Genomic DNA, 15,963 nt, shown 5'->3' with positions numbered 1-15,963 from the left:
TCATTTTATTAAAGATTATTTCAAAATTTATTTCAATTACCATGATTACGGTCAATTTCTGTAAATGAATTGCTCGGGTACTGTGGATAAAAAACGATTTCGCGGATGTCTGAACTGCCATACAAATATTGTAAAAAGATCGCCATTACCTACGAGATTGATATTATTTTCGAATAAATAATTAATAAATGAATTAAATGGATAAATCTGAACAAGTTGATGCAAAAATCAGGCATTATAAAAGCACGAGAATCGAAATATGAATAAAATATTTCACAGCGTTTTGATCGTGCACCTGTTTAATTACGAGTTCCGGACATGTATGTAATTTTCGGATAAAAATTAAAACGGTCACACATTAAACCGGAATCCACCTAAAAACCGGAATACACTTTGCATAACCGGAATACACCTGTATTTTTTAATTTAAAGGTATTTTTGAAGTGTTTTTGATATAATTTAATCATATTTATCATAAATAATTAATATACGAAAGGAAAATAAAATACGTTCACGCAAAATAATTTTATACGAGATTGAAGTTCGGCGTCCGCGCCGGAAATTTCCATAACCGAAATACACACGTATTTCAATAATAAATGGTATTTTTATAGGGGCAATTGCAGAAAACATTCGAGTATAATATAAAATAATTAGTTTACAAAAGGAAAATGAAATACTTTAACGCAAAACGATTTTATACGAGATTGAAATTCGGCGAGCTTACGGAAATGCTGCACGCTTACGTCGCTCTGACTAGATACCGGAATGTTGATTATTGGAAATTATTTAATAGTTTCTTCACATTTCATTTAAAAAATGAAAAAAAAAGAAAATAATTTATGATAAAAGAATATCGATATTCAATTTATAAATGAATTATAGACAAAATACGGGTCATGGCATAACCGTGCTGATCGGAAAGGGCTTAACATGATCGGAAAGGGCTTGTCATACGTTTATGTAATATTTGAAATTATTAATTGTTTCTTCATATTTCATTTAACAAATAAAAGAGAAAATAAATTAGGAATTATAAAATAGCAATTTTCGATTTTAAAATGAATTATAGACAAAATACGAGTGGCATAATCCGCGCTGATTGGAAAGGACATAACATGATCGGAAGGGGCATGTCACGTGTTTATTATTGGAAATTATTTCTTCAGATTTCGTATAACAAATAAAAAAGAAAATAAATTGAGAAAACAATATCAATATTTGATTTTTAAATGAATTATACACAAAACATATGTCAGCGCATAAGCCGCGCTGATCGGAAAGGACCGGCCATATGTTTATTATTGGAACTAATTGAATTATTTCCTCAGAATTAATCTGATAATTTAACATGTTTAAGAAGAAAATATATTTTGAAAAATCAGTTTTCAAAAGAATTATATCATGTTTAATATATAAATATACAAACGTTTACTGCGTTCATTGCCATAGCACAATTAATATCCTTTAAATATATGCGGCGTAACAAACACGTGTCTCTGATTAGTCCCGATAGAGTTTGATTGGATTATCACACCTATTGATAATCAATTATTAAATCAGTATATTTGAAAGCACACACAAGTGACATGTGACATGTAATGTCTAACGAGGGAAGTGCAGTTAAATATGATAAGCTTTTATTTAATTTCATCTAATTGTCGATATTATTGCAAATTGAAAAATTGAGAAAAAAACAGGTACATTCAGTATAATTTTTATTTTTGCACACGAAAAGCTTATGCATATACATATATACTTAAACGTATCAACACTTATTCAATGTTTTACTAAAACAGCGATGAATTGTAGATTTAATCATACATTGGCCTAATTTTTTTACGAGTTGACATTCCAGATACACCATAGAAGGCACATTTATATATTAATGCATATTGCCCTTGGTATGATTTTCCAGGCGTGTAACGTAACTGTCACCAAATATTTTTGTTTATGGTTAATATATCATATTATTGAATGAAGCATATTTACTCGACGGCAGATTATTTTGACAACGAAAAGCCGTAAAAACATCTTTAACTTTCTTTAAATATTTTGATTGATACTATAGCAATCAGTGTCCACTCAACATGCTCAATTTGTTGATTGACAGGTGACACTCGAATAACATGCCTGTTCGTTATTAACAATTATAAGGTACTTTTAACAGAATGATAAGCAATAAGATTTAAAAGTATATTTCATATTGGTTATTATTAAAGTTCAGTAAATAAAGAGTGGTCTGAAAGAGAGAGAGAAAATAAACGATGATTTTAACAACTCAGAATTTATATAAGTATCATTATTTCTTCATTCATGGCAGTAAAATAATTCCTCTGTTACCTGAAATATGTCATAAAGGAATATCATATTAGCATAAAAAGATATTTTGAAATAATTTGAACTAAAAAATTGAAACTTGAAAGAAATTTACCTACCTAAGTTGAAAGCTAACAAATTATGGCGACTGTGGTTCATCCAAGAGTGCGCAAATTTCCCGTGCGCTCAACAAATTTTCAACCTCGTATAAAAACGTTTTGCCCGTTTTAATTTGCTTTTGTAAATTAATTATTCATTTTAGATATGATTTAATTCTGTCATAAACCCTAAAAATACGACTGATTTAAGAAATACGGGTGTATATTACAGAATTTTAGGACATGGAAATTCATTCACGAATGCGCAAATTTTCAGTGCGCACGCCGATTTTCAATCGTGTACAAGACGTAATGCGCAAAAGTATTTTAATATCCTTTCGAAAATTAATTATTTATGATAAATATGTTTGAATTCAGTCATAAACCACTTCAAAAATACCATTTGTTGAAGAAATACGGGTGTATTTCGGTTTTGGTAATTTCCCGAGCGGTCGCCAAATTTCAATCTCGTATAAAATTGTTTTGTGTTAAGTATTTTATTTTCCTTTTGTAAACTTATTATTTATATTAAACACGAATGATTTCTGGAAAAAAAAAACACTACAAAATACCATTTATTAATGAAATACGGGTGTATTTCGGTTATGGAAATTTCCGGCGCGGTCGCCGAATTTCAATCTCGTATAAAATCATTTTGCGTGAACGTATTTTATTTTCCTTTCGTATGTTAATTATTTATGACAAATATGATTGAATTATATCAAAAACACTTCAAAAATACCTTTAAATTAAAAAATACAAGTGTATTCCGGTGTATTCCGGTTTTTAGGTGGATTCCGGTTTAATGTGTGACCCAAATTAAAAGGCGACTTTTCATAGCTAAGTTTATACTTTATTTAGAAATTCATGAAAATGATAATGCAAAAATCAATTTCCTTAAATAATTACTGATTATAAGTTACAGCTAGACCCATAGAAAGTGGATATATATAGGCAGGAAACTGGATGCTATGCCGATTCTTCTCCTTAAATTCCTCAACTTCTCCCTAAATTTTGCGGAGGGAGAAGTGACTTCTCCCTACAATTTTGACCTAGGATGATCCCTGTTAAGCATACGTTCCCTTCAGAGCTAAATTTTACCTTTTCACGTATGCCGTGTCGATAGCTCACAAGACAACAAAGTCACGTGATGACGCACATCAACAGCATGTTTTGATAAAAGGAGGATAACTTTATGTTTTTGCATAAGCAAATAGCAATGGTTATTTTTCTTGCTTCTTAAATAGATTATATATGTACAAAATACCGCGAGCAAAGGTTCCACTACTCTACTGTATCTTAACAAATATTGATTTTATGGCCAAAAAAGTACAGTGACCCGTGAAAATTAGGAAATTTCAAGATTATGGAAGCCTGATTCATAGCCTGATTAGCTTATCAGCTGTGGTTGCTATTCTATTCATTCATTAAATCTAAGCCCCAACGGGCTATAATAGCTCGATTGAGCTATATAGCCCGATCGAGAAATGTGACCAGCCTGTTCAGGGCCAAATGGAACCAATGTTTAACGTCACAACATGAACGTCCCGTGATGCAGATTATGCAGAAGGATCTGAAGTTTATGCAGTGTGGGCTTCAATTATGTCAAATATTTTTTGAGAAAATAATGCAGCCGACATTTGAAAATATGTTTGGCTACTGTTTCTCCACCAGCAAAAACTGTCCACCTTCAATGGCTTCATATGATTTCGTTCAAAGAGCTATAAAATAAACAGATCGGCAACTTGAAAGGCATATAGAGCAAATCTCGCCAACATCCCGTGACAGCTGAATGAGATCTCGTTGTAAGCGTCTGTCGATCGTGATTGATCAAGTCAGCTAACGCTTTGAAATAAGGTTACTTTCGGATCATTTGTTTATCATGATAATGGTGCATTTTTAATGTTATTAGTATTTTCTACACGGGGAAGGAATGAATATATGACTGAAAGTCTGAGACATCAACAGTTTTCGTTTGAAAAAGGACTCAAATTGGTTTATTACGTGCCGGGCGTACCACCAGTTTTATTCTTGAGTAAGCGTCTGTTGATTTGATCATGATTGATCAAGTCGGCAAACGCTTTGAAATAAGATAACACGCTAACTCGAGATGACGCGGGATTATCCCAAGTTGCCATTCTGTGTATTTTATAGTTTTTTGTTTCGTTGAAGAGTCAGAAAAGGTTAAAAACTGTTCAATGCAAAAAGGCAGTGGCTACGATTACGGTACCGTGATCCTAGCCTCCGATTCTAGGATTACGGAAGTTCCGTATTCCTAGACAACCCTATGAGGATAGGCTAGGATTATGGAAGTATTTAAGAGGCATCAAATGTCTGTTATGACATGCATAACTCTTATAGTAAACTTACTTATTTCATATAAAAATAGCGTTTTTTTCATGCCTGCCCTATTATTGGTGTTATCGACCAGCCATTTTACTAAATATTTTTTTTCTTGAAAATTGGCAGACAAATGAAGAATTATATTCTTAATAATAGCTCAAAAGGATTATAAAAAGTTTCTATACTTTAAATGATTTGTTTTTGCCCTGTAACTTAAATTTAGATTTCCGCGCATATAGAATCGGGCGAAACAACCGAATACGTTTTTAATTAAGTGAAATAAGTAAGTTTACAACATCATGTAGCTTATGCATGTCTTAACATATATTAGATGGCTCTTAAATACTTCCGTAATCCTAGCCTATCCTCAAAGGGTTGTCTAGGAATACGGAACTTCCGTAATGACGGTAATCCTAGAATCGGAGGCTAGGATTACGGTACCGTAATCGTAGCCACTGCCATGCAAAAATACTAAATAGGCTAGATAAACAATGTGGTATGTCGAAAACATAATCTGACAGGTCTACACATAATCTTTAGAGTTATGAAGGAGTGTAGTGATTTGAAGAAGAAACAAAATATCCTCACTTTCTTCCGAATCATCCGCCATTTTCTTGAAAATAAACAAACGTGTTTCCCATTATGAAGAGCAATAAATTTATGATAAAGTCCCGTATACGGTAAAGTTTGAGAACGGTATCGCTTCTTATATCCGATGTCAGTTTATATAGGTTAGAAGGTATTGAATGCCTTCACTACTATTTTCTATGTAAAATAGAATCTGTACAAAGATCCTTTGGAAGCACAAAATGCAACCAAGCAGAATAACAGCAGACTCGGTTTGACCGAGTCTGTTCATGAGAGGTAATGAAATGTGCAACATCTCTCATGCCCACTAGCATCGGTTTAAGCACATTTATATCATATTATATAAGCCTTTTACCTCTTGCGAGACTACAATGTCATGAAGGCCTGTTTTAAAGCAATAAAAATGTATGGGATTGTCCACAATGCACTAAAGGGTACACAGTATACAGTAGTAAATAGATTTGCTACATGTTCTATATATAAAATTAGCAATCATATAAGAGCTGTAACTCTTGGCCACGTCCATTTTCAAAAAGGATCACTTGCCTTGTGTTCTTAAATGACCTATAAACCATAAAAGGGCCCCAAAAAGTAGAGGTAATGTATCTTCTAAGACAGACTTTTTGTCTGACAGGTCGACACTATGGAATATCTTCCAAACTGACAGCTAAAATGTGGGTATGAACACATGTGTAATTAAATTTGTTTACATTTGTTTTAAAGCAAAAAAAAAAAAAAAAAAAAAAATCTTGAAAATGCTACCAAAATGTCAGGTATAGGTCAACAATAAAATAAAAACAGAACCTGACTTACATAAAACATGAAAATGCCACTTTAACTGGAGAAAATGGAGGAATCTTTCTTTCTGCCATTTGCCCGGAAGTACTATTAGCCTGGATGTGCTGCTTGCCTGAATTGCTGCTTGATTACCTATTTAGTACTATTGTACCTAAACAATGGTCACATGACGGAAACGAACGACCAGCGCCAAGACTACATAGACCCGAAATAGCGCAAGGTAGAAAATCAGATACACTGACAGTTAGTTCTTTTAATTGTAAAAATGTTAGGACCAGTTTGCAAGCGATTAATGACTTATTTAAAAAATCTCACATTGTTTTATTACAAGAAATATGGCTGTTCCAATGTAACCTCCATTTACTAGGTGAAATCGTGAACAATGTATGTCATGCAGGAAAGGGAGTTTATTTCTACGATCAAATACCGCCAATATAGTTACCCAGAGGTTCTATGGAAGAAAGAACTTGAACACCTCGTAACAGCAATACCAGACGGTAATAAAAGAATTCAAAGGATTTTACTGAAAACTCTTAGTAAATTATTCCTTTTACTGTCAGTATACTTTCCTTCAAGGTGCAGCGCAGAGGCCGAAACTGAATTTTGTAATGTATAGACCAGCTTTAAAAGAAATTATCCTGAAAAACTAAGGTACACATGAAATTTTATTCGGAGTTGATTTGAACACAGATCTATTAACACAGCGTCGGTTTCTTAGAGAATAACATACCTAAACAACCTAATAAGTGAATATGGCTTATAATTCACCAATGCGGGGAAAACTTTTGTTAATTCTTATGGTTCAGACTATACTGAAATTGATTATTTCTTGATAAGATCAAGAGAAAGTGACCTACTTTCAAATAAATGTATCTTGAAAGACATTATTACAAACGTTTCTGACCACTACCCCATACAGACTTCTTTTACTTGCGAACTTTCTGTAGCGAAATATGAATCAAAGAAAAGTGCTGCTAGTAAACTGAAGATCAAATGGGAAAAAATGGACCAGGAAATCTACAAGAATACATTGTGTCAAGAGGTTCTGATACTTGATCCGACTAACTTGAATTCAATTGAAGAGCTTGAAAATTACACTCTGAAATTTATGGACATAGTGAAAGAAACTGTTAATAGCTTTTCGCACACAGTAAAATCAACGAAAAATAGGCCAAAATTGAAAGTATGGAATGAGGGAATATCAGGGGCACTGAAACAGCTGAAACTGGCGTATAAATTGTGGACACAGCAAGGGAAACCACGCGATCTAGGTATACTATTATTCATTGAAAGACTGTAAGAAAAAAATTCGTAGTGAATGTATATGTGAACAGGCTAGGCGGGCAGCAAAGAGAGATATATCAAGAGATATCATAAATAATCGTACAAGAAATCCAAAACTATTCTATAAATTGGTTAATAAACCAATGAAGCAAAAAGGGCGTTTCATAGAAGATTTAAATGTGAATAAAACAATGTACTCTGGTTCTGGTAAGATTGTGGAGGGGTTTAGACACCAGTTTGAATAATTAGCGCAATAATAAAAAAAATGACAGATTTCACAGTGATCATAACGAAACAACGAAAAACAAAATGTGAAACTAAGCATATTAGTCACCTAGTAAAAGACAGATAGACTATGTTTCACCTGAAGAATTAGAAACAGCAATGGCAAATATGAATAAGGGAAAGGCTGCGGATTTCTATGGGTTGACTATTGAAAGTTTAGTGCTGGGGTGGGGGTGGGGGCGGGGGAATGGTTCCCGAGTAGCACTGCTAAAAATTATAAACTGTATTCTTGAATTTGGTGAAGTGCCTGAGTGTTTAAAAATAGGTATCCTAACACCAGACTTTAAAAACAAGGGTGAAAAGTCCGAAGCAACTAATTTTAGAGGAATTACGGTACTGCCAGTTATAGAAAAGATCCTTGAAACTGTCATCAAAAATCGCGTGTCACATTACATTCAAGAAACACAGAATTGCTTTCAACGTGGCTTCGCGGTAGATCTCTCCTCTGTTGAAGAGGTATCACGGGATGCAAAAGGCAGGAGCGAAAGTATTGACATCATCTTTCTCGACGCAATAGCGGCGTTTGACGTAGTCAATCATGACCTTTTACTCAGACGGGTGTACCATGCGGGTACTACTGACAAGCATTGGTCTGTACTCCAAAGTATACATGACGGCGCCAAAAGTGTTGTTAAATGGTCCGACAGCGTATCTCAGTCATTCCATATACAACAGGGAGTCCGCCAGGGAGGGGTACTAAGTACGGACCTTTACAAACCTCATGTAAACCCGTTATTAAGACGTCTTGAAGAGTCCAGCTATGGCTGCACCATCGGAGAGATAAGATGTAATTCTAGTGCTTGCGCTGATGATATCACACTGAACTCCTAAATTGCTACCGACACTGAAATTCTGATTAGCAAGGCTGAAGATTCCTCAGATAATGAAACCCGTTATCTAATGTTGAAACCAGCACCATCTTGGTATTAAAAGTACTGCTGAAGAAAACGTGTCTTATAATTAATATTTAAAACGCGAGAAAGACGGTATATAGTTTTATGTCTGCAGGACTTCACGGGACAAGTAGGTTAGATATTCAATCTGCTCTATACATACCCAAAGTGTAAGTAACACCAATCTTATTGTACAGTCTTGAAATCATATAACCTAGAAATGGTCTTACTGAAAAACTTGAAATATTTCAAAAGAGACTAATTAAACAACTTCTCACCTTACCAACAAACACATCAGATGCAACAGTTTACATCTTGAGCGGCTACCTCCCTGTAGAAGCGCAAATCCACAAAAAGGCATTAACTTTGTTTAATGGCGTATGTAGACAAAGCGAGGAGTCGGTTGAAAAGCGTTTAGCCAGACGACAGCTCAGCGTTTAATCAGCCAAGAGTGCAAACTGGTTCATTGAAGTGCAGAAAATATTTTGGAAATACGATCTTGGAAACCCAGAAGAGGTATTGAACAACCCTGTTAAGAAATCAAAATGGAAAAAAAAACTGTTAACTTTAAAGTAAATAAATTTTGGGCACATGAAATTCAAGAAGCAGCAAGGTCAAAAAAAACTTTGAAAAATATGAACTGTAGAGAAATGGTGCCAAATAAACCACATCCACCAGTACAAATACCAACGAAGTCAGCATACGATGCAAACAGAATTCCATTAAAACTGATATTAATGTGTGGGGTCTATGTATTACAAACAATCAAAATAAAATAGATGACGTCTGTCGCCTTTGTTTAAGTGCCTCAGAGACACTCGAACATTTCATTCTTCACTGCTGTGTTCTATCTGCGGTGCGAATACCGATCAGTATGAACTGTTGCAACTTGATTATTATAACTAGGAAGAATCTACTGATCAGGACAAAATTAACATTATTATAGACCGTACACACATATGTAGAACGTAGAAGCATAAAAACCACTATGAAAAGCTCTCATATCTAGAATTCCAATGCAGACATCTGCTGTTCAATCTTCATAATGAACGTTATAGACATTTAAAAACAGCCATAAAGCTTACAGAAAGCCTTAATAAGTACAAAACTACATCAGCCTAGTCATCCGATGTAAAGCGGTTTTTTTTTCAGTCTTAATTTGGATATACTGTATATGTTAATTTTGTGGTTGTGGGACGATACAGACACGAAAAGTGGTTCGTCTATAAAGGCGGTGATGACACGGAGATAACAGATATGGCGAAAACGCTTATTGGCTAAACACCACTAAATCTCGCATAATGGCGGATACAAATAGTCCTCAGTTTTTTGCTCTGTAGAGCTATTTTCCTTATTTTCTTTGCATTGTTTTGCTAAAATCACATGAATGATCTATGCTTGACATGTAGGTAGCATTTTCATAATGAAATAACAACATTACAAAATTGTTCATGGAAACGTAGATCATACACCACCAGTATAATTTGGGGTCTCAGTTTCTAGCTGATTTTGCAGTTTGTGCGTTTGACTGAAATTATTTTTCTTGCATCAAACATGACCCTCACTTTTCTTTTGATTTTTAGTTAGTACTGACAATATTCTTCAAGAAAATGTAGGTTACAGAAATTTAAAATGGGTCCTGATGTGTGCTGCGGTCATTGGAATTAGGTCTATCTTATATAGAATAAAGAACAACAACTATTTAGTGTGTTATAACCTGTAAGGTCCACTTAGGTGGCAGGGGAGCAGTTTCGAATTATGGCCCCCAGTCGATTTTTTAAATATTTAGGATAGCTATGTTCAAAGTGTATTAATATTAATGTTTTAATTATTGAAAGTTTATTCAAAAAGAAATCAATGTGTACATGCACGAAGCTATAAATAGCAGATGCGAATATTTTGCTACACCTGGATCCATATATTTTATAGGCAGGTTTGAACGAATCAGGTGTTTTCTACAGCAAAAGGGCAGTAAGTGTCTTTGATCTGCTTTTTCTCTTGAAACTTGGTGGTTGGGTTGACAGACACTTTGTTTAGCAGGCTTTGCAACTTAAGGGTTGATTTATATGAAAACCTGGTGTAATTGTATGAAAGTTTACAAACGAATGTATGGCATGTATTGAAAGTAAGGAAAAATGCTCAAATTTTCTTGATTTTAAGAGGAGTAAGGGGTAGGCTGTAATGTCTACTCCTTTTAAATTTGACCACATGGATTAAAATTAATGCTTTCATTTTGAAGCCTACCTTAGTGCCATATCACAATGTAAAGCAGAAGTACTGCTTTCTTTGTACTGAAAACTTATCAAGAAAAATAGTTGCGAATCGTGGACTTGCTGAAAATCTAGCAAAAAAACTGCTCCCCTTCCACCTTAAAGAAATTTGACGAATAAAAAAGTAAGACAATTTCCAGCTGTATCAGGTAAATGTATCACGCAAGCATTGTTTTCAATTTTTTCGAAGAATTTTTAGCCGCTGCAAGTAATCACAGCTGAGAATTTCTAAATGAAAAGGGAGATAATTATCTTACGATGAAATTATGAAACTATCTGTTATATTGTCACTTGGCATGCCTTCGAGCACGAAAATGCACGTATCACATCTGTGCCATATTAATAAGGTGTTTTTTTTTCTAGACATACCGTACACAAAACAGCGACTGAGTGTGTAGTTACCGGGAAGGCAATCCAGTATATGTTTACGCGGACATGTGCTTTACGGATGAAACAAGCCGAACCTTTGCAGACTGTTTTCAGACGTTAGCTCCAACTGAATTCTCACGAGCAGACTGGAAACAAGTTTCATGGTAAATCATGAAGTGGGTGTTGATGTAGGGAACTTGGTGACAGATGACATACATTGTTTCATTAGCTGTCTGTTTTATTCCCTCTCTACTTACCTGGAGAGGATTTGAACAATATATTTGGGTTCTGAATTGCCTCCCTTGCATCATAGTGTATTTTTTATCTGTACAGACGAGCCACTTTCATGGCACAGACACTGTGAAAGTTTCACTGCAAGACTATTATGCCTTAAATTGATACTGAAATAATTGTTTTAACTTGCGGGGGTGGGGCTGGGGGGGGGGGGGGGGGGGGGGGTGCATGTGCTTTACATAGGGATCCGTCACGTGCTATGATAGAGGGGGGAAATGTTTATGATAGAGGGGATTTTTTTTTGTTTAAAATGTTTTTCTTAGATGAAGTTCATGAACTCATACGTAAAATAAATCACCCATAAAAATAACATAAATATAAACAAGGGATGGAACTTGGCCAATTTCAACCTTGTCAACAACGTTCTTGTACCCCATGCTATCGCGCCACATATTGGTAATATCCGACTCATAACCACTGAATTACATGAGCAAAGGATCACTCTAACCGAAAATGTTTACTTTTCCCACCTTAAAATGTTCCACAAAGTCATAATTTATAATTTTCTTTATGCCGACACAGCCGTGTTTACATCTTGTACACACAATCGTAAAATATTTACACGGTCGTGTCCTGGTGTAAAATGCAATAAATAGCGGTAGAACGTGGTGAATCAAGTTCTGGGTCTCAAGAATGATAATAAATACACTAACTGCAAACATATTAACACGTCGGAAAGCTCTATCGATGAAGAATGCCGAAATGCCACGCAAAAAGACAAACAAACAAAAACAACAACAAAAAAAAAAGCCACTCATCTATGAATACAGAGATCTACGTCGACAAATGAATCGATTAACCAACGCTGTCAATGAAAATCTTAAGACAGTACGTGGAATAACATGTAATTTATTTTCATTTGTTTTTCATGTCTTCTTACCTAATGAAGGACAGATACATGTAAAGATATTCAATAACATTTGTATCCAAACAGAAACCAATGTAGAAGAAATAGCTCGAAGACAATTAACAGTAAGTAAAAGGTGTAAACAGCTCCGGCTGGTTTCTTCAAGTTAAGAAGTTATTCTGGATATATTTTTATATATGCTAGTAATCAGTGAAATTACTGCAAATTTTGATATTTCACCAAGGCAACAAAAATGGAAGAAAAGAGTATTTACGTGCTACACAAAATGCAAGGTGACTGACAAGTATTGTCGAAATGTATAAAACACTACAGTACTTGAACATAAAGTATACGCCAGGAAGAATCCACCAAAGTATCATAACTAAGGGAACTCTAACCGTGAAATTTATGATGTAGCCATTAACCTCATCGTATATATTACAAATCAACCAGAACGTCATAAATCCAACGTGTGAATTATGTAGTATAAAGCAACAGAAGATATTGAGCATTTCATAGTGTGCGAAATTTCTGAAATTCAAGAATTATCGAAAGTCGAATTTCATTGTCGGCATTTGATATACACACACTATATTTGGTACTCTATAAGATGTTATCCTTCAGCTGAAAAACAGTGGCTGTGTTGTCAACATGGTGGTGCAGAAAGCTTAATTTCTAAATACTGTTAAAAGAGAGCCAGTAAATTTATATTCATAGCTGTACAAAGCGTAGTACCAACGTGTATTATATAATATATTTTTGAAGGAAATTCAGAAGTGGATTGTAAATATCAACATGTTTTAGACTGCGTTATATTGCGGAGGTTCGCAAAGATTACACAGGACAGAACAGAATAAAACAGAGCAGATGCCCCCAGGTAAGTGGGAAAGAAGTATATAAAACGGAACATAACATAGAGTTTACGGTTACTGCATCTAAAAAGTATGGTGGGATAAAACTGCCACCACTTAGCTATTAGTTTTCATAAAAAGGTTTTCATGATTTTATGAAAACTAGAAAATGTCTTGGAAACAGATAAAATTTTTATGAATGCAAGATAAATATCTTAAATGAAAATTTGCTAGTTCAGAGCACTAACTATCATATTTTCGAGTTAAGATATTTAACTAGTGTTAATGATATGTCTCTGTTTTGAAATTCATGAAATCCTCCATTATTAACGTGAAAACTTGCTTCATATTTGCAAAAGTTTTCATGAAAACTAATAGCTATGTGGTGGTACCATAAAAAAGATAAAACAAGTTTTTGGTAAATTTTTGAAATAAGGTTATTACACAAAAGAAGTTTCGAATACCGGAAGCTTATTTGAGTCGGGACAGATTTTATACTGGTTCGCATATTATTTTTTTTTTTATGTCCAGCTTTTTTTCTTCTTCTTCCGTTGAACTCCAAACCTCAAGATGAGTCTTTGTTGTGAAACTTAAAGTTTTGTCTATAAGAAATGTTTAATACATGATGTTAGACCCTAAATTAGACACAAAGGAAGAAATGTCCAAGATAGTCAAACTGTTATGGGAAACATTTTTCTAAATTAGTAAGTATATATGTATATAAATTTTTATTTTCGGTTTCGATTTCAGTAGGTCGTTCTATATTATAAATTAATCAAGAGATCATGTGTAAATCTAAATATATTCTGATATATTGATTAATATATTACTTTATCTAATTCTTTAAAACATTTTTGTGTCATAAAGATGCAAAACACTAACTTTTATAGACACAAACTATTGGTTGCTATGCAATTTCACGGATGTTTTTATTTTAACGCGCATGCGCTCTTTACGTGTGGCAAAAGAACGCTCAACGATTAGAAAACCTACATAAAATTATCATTATATTACGAATTGTTTTGCAATTATATATAAAGATGATTTCAGTCACGCGATTTATTATACAGTATGCTTTGATTAAGGACATGTATGTTATTAATTATATCTTACCTGGAAAGCCTGCTTTATTCTTATTTTCTTCAGAAAAGAAAAAAAAATCCAGTCTATACACATCATATAAAACTTGTTACTTACATTTAAAAATGTCATATTTTCTTTAATTTTATCTGTATTTTTCACAACTTTAAATAGTTGGTGTATATATTTTTTTCCGACTTGAATGACATCTACATACTTAGGGGCAGCGGCTCCATGTCACTGAAGTTGCTGTTTTAAGTAATCTACCGGAAATTATTACGTAACTATTATGCAAATGGCATGATAAAACATAGGTCACCTAGGTAATAAAGACCTTTTATTTCGATGGTGTCCCCTAATTAGAGTGGACCATAAATGTTACTGAAGCATACAAGGCCTAAACAATTATTTGTTTCCGGTAACATGCTAAAAAAAAATTAGGGTAGGTAGGTCTGAATTTTTTTTTTTTTTTTTGATTTTTTTTTATTAAGGGAGACTTTTCAGAAAATATTTTTGTGTCAAAAAATGAATACAAACAAGGGCGGTTATGCCTTTAGAGCATCAGTAAGTTGATTTTTAACATCACTGAGCATGTTTAAAGCATAAAAAGTGCAGTTTTGCATTTTTTTTTGTTAAAAAGTTGAAAAAAATATTCTCCAAGGCCATAAAAACATTTAGGGTCGGGCAAAAAATTTAGGGTAGGTCGGGATACCGGAAACAAACAATTTTTTACGCCTAACATGGCTTTGATGTAACATACTTTAATGCCTTCGGCCATCAATGCCATAATAAGAACGCACTCGGATTAATATATCACGTGGCGGAGCTGTTTTGTGAATCAAAAATAAACATTTCACGTGATATCTAGACTAGTATTTTAAAATCTATAAGAATATACTTTGGAACTTTAATTGACATTTCCTTTTATAACGATGAAAGTGTAGTTAAAAATATCTAAATTTGTAAGATATGAATCAAATCAAGGACTATAACTACATGCTGAAGGAAAATACCGAATATAAATTTCTATTTTTTTTTATCTCTTATGTTTATATGCTGGATCATTTTCATATCGAAAATGTATCGTGCGCACTCATTACCCGTAAATTAATAGAAAATTATGATTAACTTGAATTCCGCAAAGAACAGGAACATCGTTTAACAACAGATAAAGAATGTAAGAAGAACACCTCTCCCCGCTACCCCCCGCCCTCCCTTAAATCTGGCCGCTGCATTCACCATCCGAACCACTTTCATATTGCCAAATAAAAACTTTCAAATTCAAAAATATCGATAGAAATGAAAATAACAGTTTTAAGATGATGATTATTATTTTTTTAATACGGAATTAATTGATCCCCATTTGGGTATAATTGGATACAAAATCAAAGGCTGAACTTTGTTAATTGAATATTTAATTAAAACTTCATTTTAAAGTATATCAGCTGTGGGTTTGCAAAGATCTACATATATTTTCCCTTGTCTTGCGGTGGATATTTACTATAAAACTAATTATTGATCCAATAAATTGAAATGCAATATAACTTTAACGTAATTTATATTGTGCGGTCATGTCTTTTTGCCCTACGTAGAGTGCGCATGCGCGAAAATTGTCTCCTCTGTTGATCGTAATGTAATGGAACT

The 15,963-nt window shown here is 33.8% G+C and overlaps 3 protein-coding genes across 5 annotated transcripts in view; 2 read left to right on the top strand and 1 right to left on the bottom strand.

The window, feature by feature from the left end:
• LOC123536102 (protein lin-9 homolog) overlaps positions 1-6,261 on the bottom strand; it is a 33,659-nt gene extending 27,398 nt beyond the window's left edge. The window contains exon 1 of one of the 3 annotated variants that reach the window (XM_053529274.1): positions 6,162-6,261. Coding sequence is in view for 2 of the 3 variants with exons in the window: in XM_045318925.2 (XP_045174860.2) it covers positions 5,349-5,370 (22 nt within the window). In the remaining variant the exon portion in view is untranslated. Of the gene's footprint in view, positions 1-5,348; positions 5,396-6,161 lie in introns of those variants that run through there. The other 2 variants (XM_045318925.2, XM_045318922.2) reach the window with 2 other exon arrangements.
• Positions 6,262-7,149: 888 nt separating this feature from the next.
• On the top strand, positions 7,150-8,546 carry LOC128549923 (uncharacterized). The gene is made up of 2 exons (XM_053527707.1): positions 7,150-7,417; positions 7,981-8,546. Exons 1-2 carry the CDS (start codon positions 7,150-7,152, stop codon positions 8,544-8,546), a joined length of 834 nt encoding a protein of 277 aa, XP_053383682.1.
• Positions 8,547-13,627: 5,081 nt separating this feature from the next.
• Positions 13,628-15,963, top strand: part of LOC123535578 (uncharacterized) — a 51,415-nt gene continuing 49,079 nt past the window's right edge. The window contains exon 1 of the mRNA XM_045318274.2: positions 13,628-13,943. The gene's annotated coding sequence lies outside the window, so the exon portion shown is untranslated. The remainder of the gene's footprint in view (positions 13,944-15,963) is intronic.

This window comes from Mercenaria mercenaria, chromosome 17, assembly GCF_021730395.1.
Source record: "Mercenaria mercenaria strain notata chromosome 17, MADL_Memer_1, whole genome shotgun sequence".
NCBI lineage: Eukaryota > Metazoa > Mollusca > Bivalvia > Venerida > Veneridae > Mercenaria > Mercenaria mercenaria.
The sequence above is the reverse complement of the archived record's forward strand: the minus strand, read 5'-3'. Positions and strand labels throughout refer to the sequence as shown.

Excerpts from the sequence above, each read along its gene's own strand:
- LOC128549923 (XM_053527707.1), top strand. The coding sequence starts at position 7,150 with ATGGACCAGGAAATCTACAAGAATACATTGTGTCAAGAGGTTCTGATA. Across the intron at positions 7,418-7,980 it reads AGGGAAACCACGCGATCTAG|GTATCCTAACACCAGACTTT; the intron begins GTATACTATTAT and ends GTTTAAAAATAG.